The sequence below is a fragment of the Protopterus annectens genome, chromosome 1.part1, assembly GCF_019279795.1.
Source record: "Protopterus annectens isolate FY-2018-M chromosome 1.part1, PAN1.0, whole genome shotgun sequence".
Taxonomy (NCBI): Eukaryota; Metazoa; Chordata; order Ceratodontiformes; family Protopteridae; genus Protopterus; species Protopterus annectens.
The window spans coordinates 186,183,346-186,207,044 of NC_056726.1; the positions used below are offsets into that span (position 1 = coordinate 186,183,346).

At 46.0% G+C, this 23,699-nt stretch overlaps 1 protein-coding gene across 1 annotated transcript in view; it reads left to right on the top strand.

Annotated features, from left to right (window-relative positions):
- Nucleotides 1-922: 922 nt before the first annotated feature.
- TTK (TTK protein kinase) overlaps nt 923-23,699 on the top strand; it is a gene marked incomplete at its 5' end in the record, with an annotated part of 1,887,454 nt that continues 1,864,677 nt past the window's right edge. The window contains 1 exon segment of the mRNA XM_044074056.1: nt 923-1,028. Within this exon segment, the coding sequence (XP_043929991.1) occupies nt 923-1,028 (106 nt within the window).

The following is a 23,699-nucleotide window of genomic DNA, read 5'->3' on the forward strand; positions in this document are numbered from 1 at the left end:
ACTTCTTTTTAGTCAGCCACTTTGTCCATCTTAAATACTTTTCAGAGCATTACAAGTTTAATATGGACCCCAGGACTTGAGCGTCCTTTGGAGCCACCAGGGCATTTTGGCCTAGGGCTATCCATCCTGAAGAGCTTAGGACATTGTCCTAAATATTATTGAGGATGTTGCCATTCCTTTCATAATGAAAGTTATGTGCTTCCTTATAAATATGTAGGATTGGATCACTAGTCACATCTCTTTCCCCTGCCCCATTTGTGGTATTTGTGCTTGCTGTTCATCTCCAGAATTAATGCAGCTTTCTTAGATGTGGAGAAGGAAGCTAACTTTGTGCATTTTAGGACAGAGTGGAGGGAGTTGCATCCTGGGAAATTTGGAATACTGAGCTGCTTTAATGTACATGGCCATGGCATTAAATGTAACTAAAGATGGTCTCTCTCTTGCAGATCATTTGTTAAATACATAACTTGGGTTTATGTCAAATATAGGTGTGTTACAGTGGTTAGCATTGATGCCGCACTATACTTGGATCCTCACTCTTCTTTTCATGTTGGCATGTTCTGTCCTTTCTATGAGGAATTTAGATTTTTCTGCTTTGCTGCCATATTACAGAGACCGTATTGCTACCATGTGGGTTAGTGATGCTTATCACTGTGGGGTTCACAATGGGCTGACATTCCTTTGCAGTTGGTTCTAGTCTTCTGCCCACTGCTTGCTTGGGATAAGCTCTGGCTGTAATTATCCTGATGTAGGTAATTTAGTGTAAAGTTTGTGTGTGACTGTGTGTTTGCACTTTATAACACATTAACAAATGTATGTATATCTGTAGCGTTTGTGTGTGTGAGAGCATGTTTACATAGAAGTGACTTTCTTCAGGATTGCTCTAAAATGATTTTTTTTTATTACTTCATTTTTTTATTAGGATATGGATGAAGAAGAGCTTAGTGAAAGAAAACTGAGATTGGCTTCAATTCTAAATCGTGTGAGGAATATGAAATCAAAGTACCAGATGGAGGAAGACACAAGTAGTGAACAAAATTCCATGTCACCTGCTGATACAGATATAAGATGCTTTATTCTTGTTTATTTTGTCTTTTGATTAAAGTGTGGTTCTTAAATTATTTCCCCAGTATTTTTTTCCAGATCTTACTTATCCTAGCTACTCAGTTACTGTATAGTAACTTCAAGATCACATGTAAATTGACAAAATGGAATAAGGCATCTGCATTCTGTTTTCACCTGTTTAAAAAGTTAGCTGATGGCAAATGATTTTGTGAAAATAGTACTTAAAACCAAAGATGTAGCTAGACTTGCTCATTTCATTAAAATGAATATATTTTTTTTCTGAACATCTGGTTACAGGGCTTCTGCAACAAATGCAGAGCCATAGAATGGGTAATTTGTGAAATAATTATATTAATGTTTAACTTGTTACTAGGCTAATGACCACTAGATGTCTTGCAATCCTAATCATGCTCACCAAACCATGTAGATCCCGAGTATCCTGGGATCTGAAGTTGTTCTCTTTATTTGCTCTTCAACCTGTGGGACACTGATCCAGGAAGGATCCGACTCGGCCGCATTTCTACAGCATCGGATCGGAGCTCCAAGCTCTTCCCCTACCAATAATGTCCCTGTCTCCTTCCTCCCTTCAGATCTCATTTGCCGTGCTTGTTGCAAGCATCGGTCTACTGCTCCAGGCTTTTATTTTTTGGGTCAATGAGTTAAATCCTCTTCCTATCTAAAATTTCTTCTTTCTGTCTTTACCTACCCATAACCTTTCATGTTCAGGCATCTGTTAAAAAATAAATAAGTAAAAAATCTCTCCTTACTCTTGCATTCTGTGTCCTATCTCTAAGTGTTGTGTGCGTTTTCTGATTGGGTCTTCTCTGTTGCTAAAAATGTCTGACAAACGCAATCAAACCAGGTTTCCTTAAGTGATCCCATGATACTCAGGAGTGTGGCCAATAGTTTCCTCAGCTGATGGCTGCACTCTGTGTGTTTAGGGGTCCCTCATCTCAATTCCTCCTGTTGGATCTGGGCTGGGTTCAATCCCCATGCATTGATCGACAGGAGGAATAAACTTATACTCAAGGGTCTTCTCCCTCCACCTACTACTGGGGCCCAGGCTACCCCTTCTGCTTTTAATTCCGTCTCCGCCCTGGCCTCTGGGACTCGACCTCCTGCTAAAAGACCAGGGGCGGAGAGAAGTGGAAGCACCTAGACAGGTTGAGGAAGCAGCCACCGACCACTCTTCTTCAGCTGCACCACCAGCCAAGTTCCGATAGTCTCCTAACACTGGTTCTCCCCGTTTCTACCTGGAGCCGGACGTGCCTCTGAGCCCGTTCCCTGGTATCGGTGTTACCTCATTGTCTCTCTAGCCCGGTGTTGGCCTGTTCCTCCAGGTCCACCCACAGTCTTTCTATAGCCGAGGTGGACAGGATGATGTGGAGATTCATCTGCACTCTGATACAGATGGGAGTCTTGCCTGGCCCCCTCTCCTTCCAAAGCGGGGAGCATGCAGTCTACCTTCATCCTGATCGCTCCTTCTCTGATCGAACCCTGGTTTTGGAGTCCTTGGTTCGGAGGAACCTCGTCGTCAAGGAGTTGGAGCCGATGGTACCCTGACACCAACCGTTGCCTTGAGCAGGTTGGCTCTCTGAACTGTAGCCTTGGGACAGATCTGAGTGGATGATTTCGGCTCTGAGTTTTTCCAAGCAGAGACTTCCAGTCGGAGTCTTGGCACCTGGAGGTTCAACTCTAGCTCCCGAGTTGATCCAGAGAATTACGGACCCAGTTGTAGTTCCAGCTCAGCGGGTTCATTCTCCTTCTGCCTTTGACATGGTGGAGAGGGTTCTCTCAATCCCATCGAAACCCTTGATGATCTCTTCCTCGAAATCCATCCTGGCTCCCTTTGCTACTGGTCCAGATTCCGCCATCCTGCCACCTCAGGGACAGCCTGTTGCCACTCCACCCCAGGGAGATTCCACACAACAGCTGGAAGTTTTCGAGTCCTCCCCAGAGAACCCCCCCCCCCCCAAGGAGGTTCCTCAAAAACACATGTGTAAAAGGAGGCACTTTGACTCCTTGCCAGAGTCTCTCACTGAGGACACAGACTTGGAGGAAGGGGAGGGTTCCCCTCGATCACCCCAGAGGATGTCTCATTTGGAGACATTATGGAGATCCTGCGGCAGCGCGGGGGGAGGTCGGTCTAAAAACCCAATCTTGAGTTGGTGTTCCTGGAGGTGTTTGGCGCAGGACCCTCTACTTCCTTGGTGTCCCCTCCCGCAGATCCTCTGGTGGATCTTGTTGCATCTCTGGCATGGAAGAAGCCCAACACGGTGGAGCCTATCCCCAAACGCCCTGATAAGGTCCTCTGCTCCCCTACTGATGAACCACACTGGTAAAGGGGACCCCTTGTCGATGATTTGATGGTGGCGGCGGCAGCCACCAAGAAGGAGCTTGCACAGGAGAGCTCCACGTTCCACCCATCGGACCTTGAGTCTAGGACCTTGGACCATTTTGGGAAGCGGTCCTACGCTTCAGCAACGTTCTCTGTACGTGCGCTGAACTACATGGCACATGTTGTTGGGCTTCAGTGAGACCTAGTGAAGGAGGTCGCCGAGTCTACCTCAGGGTCCATGTCGGCGGAGGATAGGAAGGTTTTCTACTCTTGAATGGCCACCCTCATCTCCATTGCCAGTACCTCTGTGCAGCTTCTCTCTTATGCTACTGAGGGTGCCGCCAGAGCTGCTGGAGTAGGCGTTGCCTTCAGGTGTCATGCCTGGCTCCGACTTTGTACCTTCTCGGAGCCCTTCAAGGTGTAATTTACAAATGCCCTGTACAATGGTTCCACTCCCTTTGGAAAGACTGTATGAGATACACTGGTCCAGAGCAAGGAGGACAAGAGTGTCTGCTTTCGGAATCAGCTTCTCAACCCCTCAATGATCCTTCTCCAGGAATCGTCGGGGGGGGGGTGGTTCCGGAAGTTTCAGGATTATTCCCGGGACGCTTGAGACTTTCCTTCCCCCAGAGGCAGAAGGGGATTCATCAGACGCCGCCCTCATGACAGGGGGGCCCGAGGAACCAAGGGTCTTGCGATTCATTCTGTGACAGACCTGCACAACAGCCCTGAAGGGTTGCCCAGCTGCTAGTCTCTGGAGGCAGTCACGGGTCTATTCTCACTACACCCAACAGCCTGGGAGTCAATCACAGATGCTCAATGGGTTTTGAACACCATATCCAGGAAATATTCAATCCCCTTCCTTCAGGGGCAGTTCCAGACATTCCACCTGCGCAAAGGGAGGCAGCAGCACAGAAAATTTCCAGGCTGCTAGAAAAATGAGTCATCCAGCCAGTCCCCCCAGACTGGTTTGGATTAGGCATTTATTCCAGGTTCTTTTTAGTGCCAAAGAAAATGGGGGACTTTAGGCCAATTCTGGATCTCTCTACGTTGAACAGGTCAGTTACCAAGGCAACATTTTGGATGGTCACACTCCAATCTATCCTGCCCTCCTGTAGGAGAACAACTGGATGTGCTGAGTAGAATTTCAAGATGCATACTATCATATCAAAATGGACATATGCTCTCTAAGGTTTCTCTGCTTCTGTCTGGGGGCCAATCATTACCAGTTCAGAGCACTGCCGTTTGGTTTCACCACAGCCCCCAGGTGTTCACCAAAGTGATTAGCAGTGGTAGAAGCTCACCTGCAGCTGCAGGGCTTCCAGGTCTTTCCTTACTAAAACGATTGACTCCTTTCCGCCCCCTCCAGGCATCGACTCTGGCAAGCCAGGGATTTTCTTATTCAAACCGCCCACCAGTTGGGATCACCATAAATCTCAACAAATCCCTGTTAGAACTGGTTCAAGTTCTGGACTTCATTGGAGCCCGGTTGGACACAATTCAGACCAAGGTTTTCCTGACATCTGACAGACTTCAGTCTCTCAAATTTCATGTCTTGCACATTCTTTAAGTTTAATCTCCTTCAGTGGAGTGTGTTTTAAGGGTGTTGGGGTCCATGGTGGTCATGTTCAGCCTCGTTCCCACAGCTTGGTTACAGATGAAGATGCTCCAGTGTACTCTGGCAGTCCAGTGATCATTTCTAGCTCTACCATTGTCACATCCGTTTAGTCTATCGCGAGCATGCACAGATTCTCTTCTCTGGAGGGTTCAGTCCCCGGAACTTCTTTGCGGTTGCCTGTTTATTCTTCCATCCCTCTGACCGTGGTGACCACAGATGCCTCCCTACTCAGGCGGGGGGTCATTGCATGGGAAGGACAGTTCAAGGCACATGGTCTTCCCTGGAGACCCAGTTGCATGTCAGGGTCCTAGAGATGAGGTCTGTGCTATTAGCATTGCAAGCTCTTCATACCCATCTTCCCTTAGGGACGATTGCCATCCAGACAGACAATATGTTGGTAGTCTGGTATACCAACAAAAGGGGGGGGGGGACCAGGTCTTATCCTCTGCCGTGAAACCACAAGATTGTGAGAGTGGGCAATCTTTACCGGCCGTTTTCTGGCAGCAATGCACATTCTGGGGAGGTCCAACTTTCTAATGGACAGGCTCATCAGGTCGGTCCTGATGCCTTATGAGTGGTCTCTGGCTCCTTCAGTAGCGAAACAGATCTTTCTGACATGGGGTCAGCCTTGCTGCAATCTCTTTGCCTCTTCTTCCAACACTAAGTGCAGCGAGTTTTACGCTCTGAACCCCCCTCTGGGGGAGTTGTCCAGACACACTCTAGTTCATCTTTGGTCCTCTAGTCTTCTCTGTGCTTATCCTCCACTTCCCTGATACCAAAACTTATTCAGGAAGCACAATGGCTGAGGAGCTCAGTCATCCTCATTGCCCCCTTCTGGCCTCACCATGTCTGGTTCCCTTCTCTGTGGTCTCATGTAGTACGTCCTCCTTGGATGCTGTCTCCGGTTTCGGATCTGATTTCACATCCCTCAGGGATTCTACATCTAGATCTCTCTGGTCTGAAGCTCACTGCTTGGCTGCTCCAGTTCCATGATCGTTAGGACTCCTGGACTATCTTCTCCAGTTAAGAAGATTTTGGTAGCGGCTCATAGAACTTCCACGAGGAAGGTTTACTCGAGTAAGTGGAAGCATTTCTCAACTTGGGCATCTTAACAGGATTTGGATCCCTTCCCTGCTCTGGTTCCTGTTAATTTGGAGTTTCTGGCAGGCATTTTTCAACAGGCTGCCAGCTTCTCTACGGTTAAAATTCAGCTGGCGGCTATTTCTAATTTCCACATGGGGGATAATTCAGTTTCTCTGTCCTCTTCTAAGCTCTGTAAAGCCTTTCCGAAGGGTACCTTTCTTCTTAGGCCACTGATCAAGGACCCTACTCCTCCTTGGAACTTTACTTTGGTGCTTCAAGGCATGGTTTCTTCCCCCTTTGTACCCGCTGCTTCAGTGGAGCTACAATTCCTGCTTTGGAAGACAGCTTTCCTGATTGCTATTACTTCATCTAAGAGAGTATCAGAGCTTCAGGCCTTATCAAGTAAGCTCCCTTACATGATCTTCCATAAAGACAGGCTATCTTTGTGCACTAATGCTTCCTTTCCGCTTAAAGTAGCGTTGGAATCGAACATCAGCCAGGTTATCAACCTACCTGTCTTCTTTCCGAACTTTCAAAATAAGGGAGAGTATAAATTGTACCTTCTGGATGTTCATAGGCAGTTATGTTTTTACTTGCACAGAACAAAGGCCTTCCGCAAGTCCGATCAACTTTTTGTTTCCTGTTCTAAACCCTTTTTAGGGAAACCTGTATCGAAGTTCACCATTAATCGTTGGATTTCTCCGTGTATACTCTTGGGGTATTCAACCAAAGGAGCGTCTCTGCCAGGTCAAGTTAAGGTGCATTCTACTAGGTCTATGGCTACTTCAGCTGCTTTTTGGTCCAGAATTTCCTTGGATGACATTTGCTCTGCAGCTACCTGGGCATCTTCACATACTTTAATCTCCCATTACTTCCATTACAAGTTGTTTTTTCTATCCAGAAGTAGGGCATCCTTTGGGTCTGCCATGCTGCGGAATATCTTTCCATGAGGGCCTCCCATGTGTTTGCTAGCTGGGGAGTCTGTCCCATAGACTGAAGAGCAAATGAAGACGACAACTTCAGATAAAGAAGTTATGTACTCACTATAACTTTCCATCCGAGTTGTTGCTTTTCATTTGTCTTCAGCCGTCCCTGCCTCCTTCCCCCTGCCTTATATGAGCTGTGTGGTGGTCTTGCTGGAAAATACATGGCCCTTTCTTTGGCATAAGTGTCATTCCTTATGATACTATCTGGGTTATTATGCCAAGGGGTAAGACATTGTGTCAGGTTGGGTTGCAATGGTGGGCTGCAAACTCGATCTGAAGGGAGGAAGGAGACAGGGGCATTATGGGTAAGGGAGAAGCTTAGAGCTTGGATCCGATGCTGGAGAAATGTGGCAGTGTCAGATCCGTCCTGGATCTGTGTCCCACAGGTTGAAGACAAATGAAGAGCAACAACTCCGATGGAATGTTATGGTGAGTACATAACTTCTTTTTTCTATATGGGGGGTTGTTATTGGGACCTAAACAGTTAGGATATGTGAGACTACCTTCAACAACAGACCCATCACCATTTGAGTACCCCAGAGATCCATTCTGGGCATGCTCCTGTTTGGCATCTACTTTTCTGTTCCTGTGAGCCAGCCAGCAATCCAGTGAGTCATGTAAGGATTTATGCCTAGCTCAGAGATCTTGTCAACTATGCCCAAGTGGGATATTGTATTGAATGCCTTGTCACAGTATGCATTACTTTGCCCTTGTCAATTGCCTTGGTGATCCTCTCAAAGACGTCTACCAGGTTAAGTAGGCATGGCCTTCCCTTAAAGTCAAATTGGGATGGGTCCAGTATCTTTAGGTTTCCATTCTCCTTGTTTATTGTTTCCATTATAATTTGTTCCATGGCTTTTTCATATTAGGCTTATTAAACAGATGGGTCTGTAGTTCCATGGATTTGTTGATGGTACACCCTTGGTGAGGGGAATGACTGATGTTCTTTGTGTTTCACTGTTGCAGCCCCAAGTTGTGGGAGTTCCTGCTGTGGAATCCCTTTGCTGGCCCAACTACCAGTGAAAAATCTCTCTTAACAACCGGTGGACGTCCTAACTAACATCGGTACACTTGAGTGTAAGAGGCTTCGGCTGGCTCTGGCTCTATGACCTCTGTTCGTTCTTGCCATCAGAGTCTGAAGCAGAATTCCAGTCAGTGCGATGCTTGATCCACACCAGAGAAAGAAGACTCTGGAAAGCTAAGTACCCTAATGGGGAACCTTCTTTGGCATTTTTTTGACTAATGTTGGAGAAAACTAATCATGTTTTCTAACGTGATAAACAGATTCCACACTGGGACTTCCATTCCTTCTGCGTTACTTGTTTGGGCCCAGTTCACTACGTTCCAAACTGTCATTTTTGTGCCTGATTTAATAGTAGGGCCATTAGATGTAATGCTGATATTTTGGTTACTCACCTTAATGAGCTGTCAAGTTCACATCCTCTGGTGTCAGTCAGTCGATCCAAAGTTGATGTCCCTAAGCAGAAAAGGGAGAATGAAAAATGCCCCAGTCCTAGGACCTTGGACGAACGTGTGCTCGCCATCAGCTAGTCCTCCTAGGCTTATAATCTGTGAAGAAGGTGGGGTGCTTTCGCAGTCCCATTCTGCAGCTGAGGTGGCACAGGCCCCTATCAAGACCAGTTCTGAGTCTGATATGCCTTTCAGTCCCTAGATATCCTTTCAAGCCGTAATACTCAGTTCTTCGGTTGGGTCTGGGACTGCTTTGCAGGCCTCTGCTTCCAACGACCACGCCAAGACCTACTTTTTATGTGGGGCTAGGACATTGTAGCTACCTCTCATCCATGGGTGCCGGGTGTCCATTTTTCATTGGATGCTGCCATCAGACCTAAATCTAGAGCCACTGCTAAAAAAGCAGTGACCTCTCAACCAAGGCCTACAGGCTTCCATTCCCAGGTTTACCAGCAGGATCTTGTGAGATTGGATGAAGACCTAATCTCTTGTTAGAGCCAGACAACCTCACTGCGAGTCCCTCACCCAGGTAAAAAGAGACACCCATTCAGACCTATCTGATCCTTTGAAGTCAGATAAGGATTCTGTCTTTGAAGAATGTGTCTCCATTTCCTCATTTGGAGAGTCTGACACAAAGGAGAACCCGGCTTCTGCCTCCCCTCCTGAGAGTATTTCCTTTGGGGAAACCCTGCTTACCTTGAGGGAACACTTCCAGTGGGAAGCTCAAGATTGCCCTCAGCCCAAGAAAAGGATTAGAAAGTTTCTAAACCTTCTAAAAGGTAAACTTCTTACCATACCTCCTGTTTTAGAGGTAGTGAACGATGTATTTCTGGACTTTCTTTGAAACCAAACTCCCTGTCTTCTTCTCTGAGAAAGCATGACAGGTTTTATAGGGTTCTGGATTCACACAAACATCTGTTCAGGAACCCTGTAGCTGATTCTGAGTTTGTGACTCCTGGACCTAAGGGAGCCAATGATAGCGCCGCTAAAAAAACCCTTGCCCACTGATAAAGTAGGGCCCTAGGTAGATCTGGCAAAAAGGTTTACACATCTTCTACCCTCTCTGTGATTTCCTTGAATTGCCAATTCCACATGATTAAATACCAAGAAACTTTACTGGATCAGATGAAGTAGAAACTAATGACCATAGAGAATGAGTCTCTCTCAAGAGTTACTGGTCTTTTACAATTCCTACTCACAGGTAGCAAAACACTCCCTGCACTGTGGTTATGATGCTATGGAAGCCTCCAGCAGGACTGCAGCTGCAGGCTTTGTCATCAGAAGACACACTTGGCAGAGGGAACAAGGCCCTCCCAGAGCATGTGTAAACAGATGATCTAGACGCCCCTTTGGACAAGGGCTTTCTCTTAGGCCCCAAGGTTGAGGCTGTACTCAAGAAAATGGAGGATAAGGCCAAATCCATGCAGACTATTAAGGACTTCAAGTACAGCCCCCACGTTTCAGCGGAAACAACCCTTCTAAGCATTGGTCCTTTCCTTCCCAATCTAAAGCTAGGCAAAGAAAGCCGCATAGGGACAGGAGCCAAAGACAGCACCAAAGGGCCAGGCAACATCTAAGCCAGCAGTTTAGACCACAGGCCCCTGGCAGTAGCAACCATGACTCCTTCCTCCCTAACCCTCCCTCTCCCAGGCTATGGAGAAGGCTATCACTATTCCAAAAAAAAAAAAAAAAAAAAACTGGCCCTCATTACTACAGACCCCAGAGTGCTAAATATTGTATGAAAGAGCTAAGAACTCGAATTCAAGCAGTCCTTCAAGCCCTCAGGCTTCCCAGACATTCTTCCAAACCAAAAAACAGAGGCATTGATTCATGTAGAGATGCAGTACTTTCAGGGCTCTGTGGAATCTGTTCCAGAACACCTAAAGAGAAGGAATCTGATGTGGTCAATCTTCACTTAATCCTTGACTGTGGATTTGGTTCTGCATCTTTGAACAGACTCTGCTATTCCAATTTGCACCTTCTAAAAGCTCTTGAGCTTAGCCCTACCCATAATGCTCCTCTCAAGATTACCTTGGATCTCGTTTGCCGCTTTAAGTGCAGACACGCTCCTCTCCTGTCAGCTGTCAAGCTAGCAATTTATTATTTCTGTAAGTGTTGTATATCCTTTTTTCGAATCCTTTTTAAATAACTGTTTATTTAAAACCTTATTCTTTACCTAGCTCCCCTTCCCTTGACTTCATGTTTTCTTCTTCCTTCCATTTTTTTTTTTACCATTACGGTAATCTTGTATACCATTGTTAGTACATCCTTGTTCTATTACTGCTATGGTAACTCTTTCGTACCATTGTTGATACATTTTTTCTTTATAAAAAAAAAAAATCTTTCCTTTTTCTAGGGGTGTGTGTGTGTGTGTGTGTGTGTGTGTGTGTGATGTTGACATGGCTGAAAAGTCTAAAAGCACTTCTGGCTTCGAGATGCCATAAGTGCGACCGTAAACTGGCAAATTCTGATGGACATAACGTGTGTTTACTTGGGCTTTGTGCACCATCAGGAAAACTATGCCATCTGTCATGGCTTTAAGCACTGGGGCTTCGTAGAGATGAAAAAGAAGTTAATTCTGAAAGGGCCATATCTGTGACTTCTAAGACTGATGTTAGCTCCCCTTCTTCCTCCAGTCATGAGGGTTCTAAAATGAGGAGCTGCTCTGTTCCAACACTTATGTTGGAACCACCTATTTAAAAAGCTAAGTCTTCTCCGGTTCCCATAGTTCTGGCGGAACTGGATGGAAAAGAGCTGCCTTCTGTGCCTATCTCTGCATTGACAATTACGGCACTTATGACTTCCTCGGCTCAGACTGTTTCACCCTCCAACGTTCCACTGATCTTGGAACCGAAGGAGTTTTCTTTCAAGGATTTACCACACACAAGATACTCTCCCCACCAAGTCCATTTTTGGATAGACCATGATCCCTGTTTGTCTATTCAGTCCACTCAACCAAGAGCCTCACGAAATCCGATGTTCTGAGGCTAGTGGACCAACTCCTGGCGGCAAGGGGATTAAGCCACTTCCTTGGTTCCTAGGGGTGTATATTATATTGTCGAACTTTTAATAGTTCGAATAACTAAAGGTCGAACTGAAGTGTTCAAACTATTAAACGTTTGAATTGCTATAAAAATATTTTTAAAAGAAAAAAAAAACAAAAGGGTTGTAAGCAGGGGGGCAAGCCACCCTGCACCCACCACCCCCGCTGTTTAAATATAGCAACTCCTAGATCATTCTATTGTGTAGGAAACGGACGTCTTCCATTTCCGTACTGTATTGCACTGATGTGCAATCTCTGAGTTGGTATATTTAAGTAGCGGGGGTGTGTGGGGTGCAGGGGTGCTTGCCCCCCCCCTGCTTACAGCCTTTAGGTTTTTCTTTTTTCTTTTAAAATTATTTTTATAGCAATTCGAACTTTTAACAGTTTGATCACCTCAGTTCGATCTTTAGTGATTTGAACTATTAAAAGTTTGACAATATAATATAGACCCGGTTCCTAGAACATCTGACTCTGGAACTGTATCTATCTCTCACCCGATTCTTCTTCCTCCTCTGACTCCAACTGAGCTTTCGGAGTTCCCGGTTCTGACAGTCCCAGTGTAGACTGCATCAGAGCTGGTGAGAGCTTTGTCTGTGACACAATAACCACCCTGAACTCTTCTTTTCTGTCGGAACCGGAGACCTCTTGGGGTCTGAGCTTCGTTGTCAGTTCCAGGGAGCATGGTTCAACATCGATCTTATCGGAGCCTTCCATGCTTCTTGGAACTTTAGCACACATAAGTTCGACTCCTGCTTTGGGCTCAGGGCTGGTTACTTCTGTGAGGGATGGGACCACTGTTTTGAAGAAGTCTATTTCGATTTTGGGCTCCCATTCCTCTACAGGGGGGGCTTGCTTTCCTGGCCATGGAGAGGGCTTTGTCCACTATGGCCTCACAGTTTATTCCCCTTTCATAGGAATAACATAGTGGTCCTTCCCCTCGCCCCGAGCTACCATCAGCCTCTGACTTGGGACAGTGGACACACAAACCTCGGGATTCGACCACGATGGTTATATCCTCTTCAGACAACTCTCCGACCAGTCCCACTGAGGAGATGCCCTGGAAGAGAAAGTGCGAGAGGAAGCACTTGGACTCCCCTGAAGAGTCTTACACAGAAGATACCAACTTAGATGAAGGGGGAGGCTCTCCAAGGTCACCGCCAGTAGATGTTTTGTTTGGTGAGATTCTTAAACAGAGGTGTAGCTGGACTTCCCAACAGCCTTCCTCAGAAGGGTCAGGATACCTAGAGGCTTTCCGTGTCCATCCATCTACTGCTTGGATCTCTCCGCCCGCAGAATTAGGTTAAACTGATTGCCCAGCGGGCTTGAAAGATTCCCAATTCCATTGAACCAATCCCTAAGAAACCAGACCGTATATTGTCAGCTCCTGCAGATCAACAGCATTGAGCTAAAGGAGTGCTAGTGGATGCCATGGTGATTGCGGCAACCACCAAAAAGGAACTTGCTGATAAAGTCCTACTGTCCTAGTAATGAGTCTAGGACGATGGATAGATTAGGGAAGAGTGTATATGCTACATCGACCTTCATGCTTAGATCCTTGAACTTTATGGTACATTTCACCACAGAGGTCTGTTAAAGAGGTTGTCACACACTCTGACAGGAACCATAGCTGAGGGGGTTCAGGCTAAAGTAGCTTCCCAGCTGGCGACTCTAGATTCAATATGCAATTTGTCCATGAGGCTCATTGTGCCCACAGCTGACGGGATGACTAGGGTGGCGGGTTCTGGCGTAGCTATGAGGAGATGAGCCTGGATGCACCTATGTGAGTTGGTGGAGCCATTTAAGTCTTCTTTCGTCAATACTCCCTTTGATTTGATATCCTTTTTGGCCCCAGAGTTGGAGACTGTTGCCAGATGTGAGAAGGATGGAAAGTAACACAACACAATTACAGGACGGTTCATCAAAACCTGAAAACATTGCATCTGACAGCCTGGAGATTACCATAACTCCTTCCGATATCTCTCTTTCCAAAGAAGTTCAAGAGATCTTACTGGAAGCACGCAGACCTTCCACCAGAAAAACCTATTCAGCCAAGTGGAAGAGATTCATCATCTGGAATGCTAACAGGGGTCAGGATACAACAATATTGAGTATACCTCAGATATTGGAATACTTGGCAGAAATGTTTCATACTGGTCTCTCATATTCTTCCATAAAGATTCATGCCTCAGCAATCTCAGCAAAATACAAAGAATGCAACTGCAGTCATAACATATGGGTTGTCCTGCCTCAGGCAGCCCTCGGTCGGCCGGATTCCAAAGTCTGTGTCTGGCGTCGGCTGGTGTCGCCTCCTCTCTGACGTCAGAACGGCTGGAGTATAAAGGCATCGGCCGACACCATCTTCCCCAGTCTTTCTTGCCGCGCGGTGCCCGAAGCAGAAGCAGTTCGCAAGTGCCGGTCGGTCAGCTCCTGTGTTTTCAGTACCGAAGTCATCTAAAAGCTAAGTACCCTGTTGGGGAACATTTTTTCTTGCCTCAGCCGATGTCAGAACAAATTGAGAAAGTTAATAATTGTTTGTCTTGTGGTAAACAAATACCTCATAAGGACTTCCATTCTTATTGCCTACCTTGCCTGGGCCCAGACCACGACGTCTCGGCCTGTGCTGCCTGTGCTCGCTTTAATAAGCGCACTCTCAGGCACCGGGCAGAATTTGCCGAAGACTTTTTCGGCGAATCTTTCGCTTATATCATGCCATCGGAACAACCGACTACTCAATCATCCAAAAAACGAAAGGACCGGGACTGACATCCTCGGCCCGCGTCCTCCACCGATACTCCTCCTAAACCCTCCGCGAGTGCTTCGGTCCCTTCGGAAGCGGTAATTCAACCACTCCAGGCCGACGACACAGTGTTAACTCGTCCTTCGGTCTCTGAGTCTACACCAGTGCCGGTTGTTGACTTTCCTCCAGAAACCGAAGTTCTGGATCTACCCGACACCATTCCTGTGGACAAGGTTACTCCTGCACGTGGGGCAGCTAGGCCTCCTGTATCCATGTCCATCAAGGCCTTTGCACGTGCTAAGGCCGCCAGCCCAGGCCCCCTTCTTCTGATAAACAGATCATGTCTCTTGCTGCAGATCTTATTTCTCTTATCAGGGGGTCTCAGCCTCATCCATGCTGAGGAATCCATTCCCTCTGCCTCTCCTCCAGAGGATTTTTCATTCGGTGAAGTCCTACACTCTGAGGGAGCATTTTAAATGGCAGGGTCAGGAATTCTCCGATTCCAGGAAAAGGCTACGTACCTTCCTCAAGCTACCCCAGCACAGACCTTTAGCTATCCCTCCAGTTATGGATGTCCAGGATGATGTTTTCTAGGACTCCAGTGCTAACCCTGATTCTCTCCCTCCTGCTCCTGTCAAGCCAGACAGATATAGGGTCCCTGACACCCACAAACATCTCTCTTTAAGGCCCATTCTGTGAATCTAGAAACTATTTCACAGGGCCCCAAGGGAGTGGCTACTTCCACAGCCAAGAATCCACTGCCAGCGGATAGGGAAGCTAGGTCCCTGGAGAGATGGGGTAAAAAGGTTTATACCTCTACCACCCTGGCCATGAGGTCACTTAACTGCCTTTTTCAGATGTTTCAGTACCAGGATTTTTTACTGGATGATTTACAGAAAAAGCTAGCCTCTCCTGAGCCTATTGATAGAAAGGCATTGCAGGATCTAGTACATAACACTCAGCAGGTTAGCAATCATTTTCTTCAGTGTGGTTATGATGCATTGGAGGCTTCATGTAGGGTAGCTATGACTGGGGCTGTTATACGTAGATATGCTTGGTTAAAAGAACAGCCACTGCCAGACCATGTTAAAGTAAAATTACTTGATGCACCTCTGGAAAAACAGAAGCTTTTGGTGCTAATGCACAAGATGTGTTGAAGTCCATTGAGGAAAAAGCTAAATCAGTACAGACAGTCAAAGATTTCCTCCAGGTTCAGCCACCCAGATTTAGCAGGAATTGGCCTTCAAAGAATTGGTCCTTTTCAGACACTGACAAGTTTCAAAGGGTAAAAAACAGGCGTGCCCGAGGTAGAGGGCAATACCGAGGCTCCTACAGGGGCCGCCAATGGCAACCACCAAATCAAAGAAGTGGCGCAGGCAGTCCAGCTGCACCACAAGGACAACCACAATGACTTGACTTTCATACCATCTACAAAGGCTCAAAGAGAAGCACCTTTGGGTGGAAAATTATCCTTATTCTCAAAAAACTGGCATATCTTAACCAAGGACAACTGGATTCTGGATTTAATAGACAAAGGTTACAGATTCCACTTCCATACTTTACCAATAAGACAAGGCATGCCAAACCTGCCACTTCATCAAAGGGCAGAGGCACTCATTCAAGTTGCAAAGCTGTTGCATATAAAAGCAATAGAAAAGGTCCCTCCACAGGAACAAGGCCAGGGATTTTATTCAAGACTGTTCCTTGTTCCAAGAAAGGAAAACAAATGGAGACCTATACTGGACTTGTCTACTCTAAATACTTACCTCATTGTGCCAAAGTTCAAAATGCTGACGTTGCAGCAACTCCTTCCCATGCTGGGCAAGGGGTCTTGGCTGGTCACACTGGACCTCAAGGAGGCATACCTGCATGTCCCAGTCAGACAAAGCTGCAGAGGATACCTCAGATTTCTTGCAGGGACAGAGCATTATCAATTCTCAGCATTGCCGTTTGGCTTATCTACTGCGCCCAGAGTGTTCACGAAATGCCTGGCATCAGTAGGTGGCACACTGCAGACTCCAGGGGATTCAAATATACCCCTACCTGGACGACTGCCTCATACAAGCAGACAACAAGCAAACCTTGATAGCAAACTTGGACTATGTCATTTAATTACTACAGGCCTTGGGATACACAGTCAACATTCAGAAATCAAGACTTCTGCCATCCCAACAGATTATTTTCCTAGGAGCCAAACTGGACACAAAAACACAGATGGCTTATCTCACAGAGGAAAAACAACAGCAGTTACCAGAGTACTTCAAAGGCCTAGCAAAGCTCTCCCAGCTGACTGCAAGGAAAATCCTGCAGGCCCTGGGGTTCATGGCATCTTGCATTCTTCTGATACCTTTGGCAAGACTTCATATGAGAAAGCTGCAATGGTACTTAAAAAGCTTATGGTCCCAACACAGCCAAAGCCTAGAGGACGTAATCCCACTCATTCCATGTCTGCAAAGAGAATTTTTGTGGTGGGCTCAAGCAAGTCAGTTAAACAAAGGCATGTCTTTCAACAAACCTCAAGCAGGTCAAATGATTACAACAGACGCCTCAGACCATGGATGGGGGGCGCACATGGAGGGCAGATGCATACAAGGTCAATGGACACCAAGGGAAAGGCATCTGCACATAAACCAAAAAGAGATGTTGGCAGTGATACATGCAATCGAGACTTTCGAAAAATCACTTCAACAAGGACATTTGCTAATAAGGACAGACAACACCACTGTTATGTGGTACATAAACAAGCAGGGAGGCACTCATTTTTATCCCCTCTGCAGACTAACAATGATTCTCTGGGAAAAATCCCTAAGTCTGAAAATACATCTGCAATCCCAGTTTGTGCCAGGCAAGGACAATGTACTGGCGGACAAGCTGAGCAGAAATTTCTTGGATCCACACGAATGGATGCTGCATCCTCACATTTTCGCACAAATAACAAGGACATGGGGAAGACCGGACATAGATCTCTTTGCTTCTCACATGAATCATCACCTGGAAAAGTTCTGTACAAGGACCCACCATCCTCTAGCCTGGAAAACGGATGCTCTCTCCTTCAGCTGGAAGTCCCTAACAATTTATGCATTCCGTCCTCTACCACTGCTGACCAAGGTGATACTGAAGATCAAAGCAGAACAACCAACAGGCATTTTGATAGCTCCAGACTGGCCAAGGCAGCACTGGTACCCATTGCTGTTGAGCATAACTCGGACCAAACCGTGGCCTCTGCCCCTATGGCCTCTGCTTCTAACACAACACAATTACAGGACGGTTCATCAAAACCTGAAAACATTGCATCTGACAGCCTGGAGATTACCATAACTCCTTCAGATATATCTTTCCAAAGAAGTTCAAGAGATCTTACTGGAAGCACGCAGACCTTCCACCAGAAAAACCTATTCAGCCAAGTGGAAGAGATTCATCATCTGGAATGCTAACAGGGGTCAGGATACAACAGTATTGAGTATACCTCAGATATTGGAATACTTGGCAGAAATGTTTCATACTGGTCTCTCATATTCTTCCATAAAGATTCATGCCTCAGTAATCTCAGCAAAGTACAATTGTGATCCACCTGTGTTTTCACATCCTTTGCTAAGACAGTTCCTAAGGGGGATAAAGAATATCAAACCTCCCAGGAAACCGCCAGTACCTGCATGGGACCTCAACTTCGTCTTGGAAAAATTAACTCTTCCTCCCTTTGAACCAGCAGCAACTTCAGAGATGCAATTTCTCTCATGGAAAACGGTTTTCCTATTGGCAATCACATCAGCAAGAAGAGTCTCGGAGATGCAGGCACTCATGGCAGTACCTCCTTTTCTCATTTTTCATCAGGACAGAGTCTCTCTAAGAACCAATCCTTCATTCATGCCAAAAGTAATTTCCAGGGTGTCTCTAAATCAAGCCATTCACCTGCCTACTTTCTTCCCCAATCCTCAAAACAGGGGGGAAGCACTGCTGCATACTTTGGACATACACAGGCAACTACGCTACTACTTGGACAGAACTAAGGCCACCAGAAAGTCTGACCAACTGCTTGTAGCCTATGCTGCTGGAGTACAAGGAAAAGCAATCTCCAAACAAACAGTTTCCAAATGGATTGGACACTGCATCAGATTCTGCTATTCCTTTCATGGAAAAGGTGTGCCAGCCAATATTAGGCCACACTCCACCAGAGCTATAGCCACATCCACAGCTTTCCTAAGAGGAGTGGCTACAAAGGACATTCTAGAGGCTGCTACATGGAGCTCCGTGCATACATTTACCAAGCACTACAACCTGCCTTTATACTCCAGATCCCGAGCAGGCTTTGCTTCGGCAGTCCTGCAGGGCATCTTAGCTACACCATCACTTTCTTAGTTCCAACCACCCCCAGCTTGGCTATGGTATTCAACCCATATTTTATGACTGCAGTTGCATTCTTGAAGGACATAGTACAGTTTTGTACCTACCATAAATGTAGATGTCCGATAGATATGCAACTGCAGTCGGATTCTCACACCCTCCTATCCCTCTGCAACCTTCTTTATGGGTCCACTACCCCTATTCCTATTAGCTGGGGGTATCTCTATAGTGTATCTGTTTATTACTGTTGTGCATGTCTGGAATTGTTTATCCATTCACCAAATTTAGCCTTCCTAGGAGGGCACCTGGCATCTGGGGCAAGAAACACTGAGGAAGATGGCGTCGGCCGATGCCTTTATACTCCAGCTGTTCTGACGTCGGAGAGGAGGCGACACCAGCCGACGCCGGACCCAGACTTTGGAATCCGGCCGACCGAGGGCTGTCTGAGGCAGGACAACCCATATGTTATGACTGCAGTTGCATATCTATCGGACATCTACATTTATGGTAGGTACAAAACTGTACTTTTTTTTGCCATGGACATACGTTTTTCCACTCCTTAACGGCCCTACTTGAACGAGAGGAGTGGGAGGCTGTGGTTCAAAAAGTCCCTAGGGCTTTTCCAGGACTCTCATGAGAATGATTCCCCCTAGAGCAGAGGGGGGATTATAATGGAAGATGCTGTGCTACAGGCAGAGGTAGCCTACAAAATCAGGGTTCCAGGAATTCTTTCCTTGGTAATTCCTATCAGCACTGCTGAACGGTGGCCCAATTTCAGTCCTCTGGAGGCAGATGGGGGATGACTTTCCCTGCAACCTACCTGCCTGGCTAATAACAATGGGCAATTGGTTGCAGAGGATCATAACCAAAAGTTACAAAATTCCCTTCTTGAAACAATCAAAGAGAATCCCAGACATTCCACCCAGTCACAGGGATGTGGCAGTACTGGAAGTTCAAAAACTTCTCAACAAGAGAGCCATCCAAACAGTTTCACCAGACCAGATAGGATCCAGGGTTTACTCAAGATTCTTTAATGCCAAAGAGAATGGGGGACTGTAGACTGATTTTGGATCTTGGTGTCTTGAACAAGTCAGTTCAACATACCAAATTCCAGATGGTCACAGTTCAGTCTATTCTCCCGTTCTTAGGGAAAGACAATTGAATGTGCTCATTAGATCTTCAGGATAAGTGTTATCACATAAAAATAGACAAACACTCCAGAAGACTTCTGTGATTCCGGCTGGGAACCAGTCGTTAACAGTTCAGAGCTATGCCCTTTGGACTCCCCACAGCCCCCAGGGTGTTCAAGTGCATGGCAGTGGTTGCAGCTCACTTTAGATTGCAGGGATTCTGGGTGTTTCCATACCTGACAAGTGGCTCATTACCACAGCCACCAGGCATCTACTGCTGCAAGGAAAGAACTACGTCCTTCAAACTTGCTCCTCACTGAGGATCACTGTAAACTACGAAAAATCCCATCTAGAACTAACACAGCATTTGGAGCTCATAGGAGCAGTGTTAGACATAAGCACTTGTATCGCGTCTCTGCCTGAAGAAATATTTCAAAGAATAAAATCGCAAGTCAGCCAGATTATTCACAACAGCAGTGACTGCAAGACTGGTATTAGACTCTAGGATCTATGGCAGCCACCATCACTTTAGTTCCCCTTGCAAGGTTTTACTTGCAAATTCTACAATGGCTGTTGGCGTCACAATGGTCATTCCTGATGCAACTAATGCACATCAAGTTCAGATCACCAGTTTATGCAAAAAGGACCAGAGTTGGTAGCTCCATTCCAACGACATTGTATAGGGCCATCCCTTTGTCCCTCCTCAACGTCATCCCCAAGCCATAGTGACCAGGGACGCATCCCGGATAGGGTGTTGGGGCATTATCTGGGAAAGACCGGTCAAGGCACTTAGTCCCAGTTGGAGACTAATTTGCACATCAGTGCTCTAGAAATGAGGGCAGTGCTTCTAGCATTGCAAACATTCCAAGAGACCCTCCCCTTGAGAACAATTGTGAAACAGACATGTCAGTGGTTTGGTACATGAACAAACAAAGGGGAACCAGATCTTACCCTCTCTGTTGAGAACTTCTGAGTTTGGCAATGGGTAATTTCAGCCGACCACTTTCTAGTTACGATGCATATTCCAGGAAGTTCTAGTGTGATTGCGGACAAATTGAGCAGGAGTATCCTGATGCCTCACATGTGGTCTCAACCCTTTGGTCATGGAAAAATTTTTTCCATCAATGGGGCTAGCCCTGCTTCGATCTCTTTGCCTACCTTCTGAACAAGTGCAGCAGCTACTTCGCTCTGATCCCCCCACCGGGGGAGGCACCAAGAGATGCTCTCCTTCGCGATTGCCCCCCCCTCCCGTTTACTGTATGCCTTTCCCTCGATTCCTCTCATTTCCCAGTTTCTGAAGGAAGCTAACAGGTTAAACAAGATGATTCTCATTGCTCCATTCTGGACTCTAAAGATAAGGTTTCCATTTCTTTGGCCTCAATTTAGAAACCTTAGGCACTGGACCCAGCTCCAGACCTATTACCCCATCACTCGTTCACCCGAAACTTCAAAACTTAAGCTCACTGTGTGGCTTCTCCAGTTCCATTTGCCAGGCATACCAGCCTTACTGCCGCAGTTCAACGAATTGTTCTAGCCTCTCACAATCCTCCACTAGATGGTTATACAGTAGCAAGTGACAAAAATGTTGAGAAACAGCAATCTTGACCCATATTCTGCACCAGTTCATAAGGTCTTAGAATTTTTAGCATCGCTTTTTGATGAGGGAGCATCTTCCTTTGCTATATAGGTTCATCTAGCTGCAATTTCAGATCTTCATAATGGTCTAAATGATACATCTGACGTCACACAAACTATGTAAAGCCTTTTTGAAAAGAGCCTTCTTGCTGAGACCATCACACAAGGATCCATGCACTCCTTGGGACTTAAATCTGGTGCTATAATCTCCAATTAATCTCCCTTTTGAACCTTCTGCAAATTGCGATTTGAAGTTTTTATTGTGTAAAACTTCATTTTTAGTTGCCGTTACTTCTGCTAGAAGAATATCGGAATTGCAGGCCTTATCTTGCAAGCCTCCTTACCTAATCTTTCATAAGGACAGGGTGTTTTTGTGAACAAATCCTTCCTTTTTACCAAAAGTAGTATCTGATACTAATGGCGATCAGGCTGTACAGCTTCTAATATTTTTTCCTAAATTTTCAAAAAACAAATATTGCCTGCATTTGCTAGATGTTCATAGACCATTATATTTTTACCTTCACAGAACAAAGGAATTCAGAAAATCTGATCAGCTGTTTAATTTTCTTCTGCTGCTCTGGGCAAACCAGTTTTTAAGATTACTCTGCTAGATGGCTCAAGGACTGCATAACCTTTATTTATGATAAAAGGAAAGTACAGATGATTGGACCTGTTAAGGCACACTCTACGTGGGCAACAGCTGCTTCCGCAGTCTTCCATGCCAGAGCATCTATAGACATATGTGCAGCGGCTACTCTTGCATCCCCGCATACCTTTATTAGTCATTACAAGTTGGATTTGGTCCCTAGGGGATGAGCATCTTTTGGTTCGATGATTCTCAGGAATATTCTTTGTGAGACCTCCCAGGATTTTGGTAGCTGGGGATTCTGTCCCACAGTCCAGGATTATCTGATGTCAATCTTCACTTAAAGAAGTTATGTCTTACCATAATGTTTCGTGTTGTCTATCTTCACTTACCCATGACAATCCCCACCCTTCCATCCCCCTGCCTTTTGGGCTTCTTGGTGGAGCGGATCTATCCCATTAGACTAAATTGTTCCTTTATGATTAGAGATATCGGTCTGTGATGTGTTATTTCCAGTCTGTCACTATTCCCGATCTGAGGTAATCTTGAGAGGAGCCTTATGGGTAGGGCTAAGCTCGGGTGTTTTTGGAAGGCGTGAGCAGTTATGAAATATGGAACTAAACCCACAGTAAAGGATAAGTGAAGATCGACAAGACAGATGGAACATTATGGTAAGACGCACCTTTTTTTTTTGAACCCCTGACTCTTCCTGGTACCCAGGAAGGAATGCACATGACAGACTATACTGGACTTGTCTATTTTCAACCAAAATTCAAGGGGCTAACCTTTAAAAAACTTTTGCTCATGATCTCTCCAAATGTCTTTGTAGTTTCCCTGGATTTAAGACGCATGCCTAGACATTCCCATAGAGGAATCACATAGAAGCTACTTATGCTTAAGAGCAGGTACCAGACTATCAATTCTGTCCTCCGCCCTTTGAGTTGTCTACTGCTGTCAGGGTCTTCACAAAGTGGCTTAGTACCTCAAGGGTTCAGATTTACTCTTAACTGGTGGACTGCCTTATCCAGGCTGCAAACCTGGTAAAACTCAAGTCAGACTTGCTCTTCATCCAGAACCTCTTCCCCTGGGGTTCACCATCAGTGCGCAGAAATCCCATATAATACCCCTCAACCAAGATTGTGTTCCTATGGCTGTATTGGATTCTGTCCTCCAGAAGGCCGCCTTTCCTCCGGACAAAGTCTAATTTCTGACCCTGTACTTTCAAAATATCATTGTCAGGGCTTTCCTCACAGCCAGGGGATTACCTCAGGGCATTGGATTACATGGTCTGTTCCATCTTCATGATTCCCCCATTCAGGCTACACATAAGGCAACTTCAGTGGTACCTCAAAAATTTGTGGTGCCAGCACTCTCAGCCCCTCTCAACCAAGATAAAACTGACCTCTTATCTCAGAGAGGAATTTGCATGGTGGGCCTGGTCTTGTTCCCTCAACCCAGGTCTCCCCCTCAGATCCCCCCGGGATGCACACTAATTACAGACTCCTCAGAAGTAGCCTGGCAAGCCCACTTCATCTGCTTCCAAACCCAAGGGAAGTGGTACCACAAGTTCAAGAACAAACACATAACCTTAAAAAAACTTGTGACGGTCCAAAAAGGCCTGATAGCCTTTCGAGAGAAATGGAAGCCAGGAGTACTAGTAGTGAAAC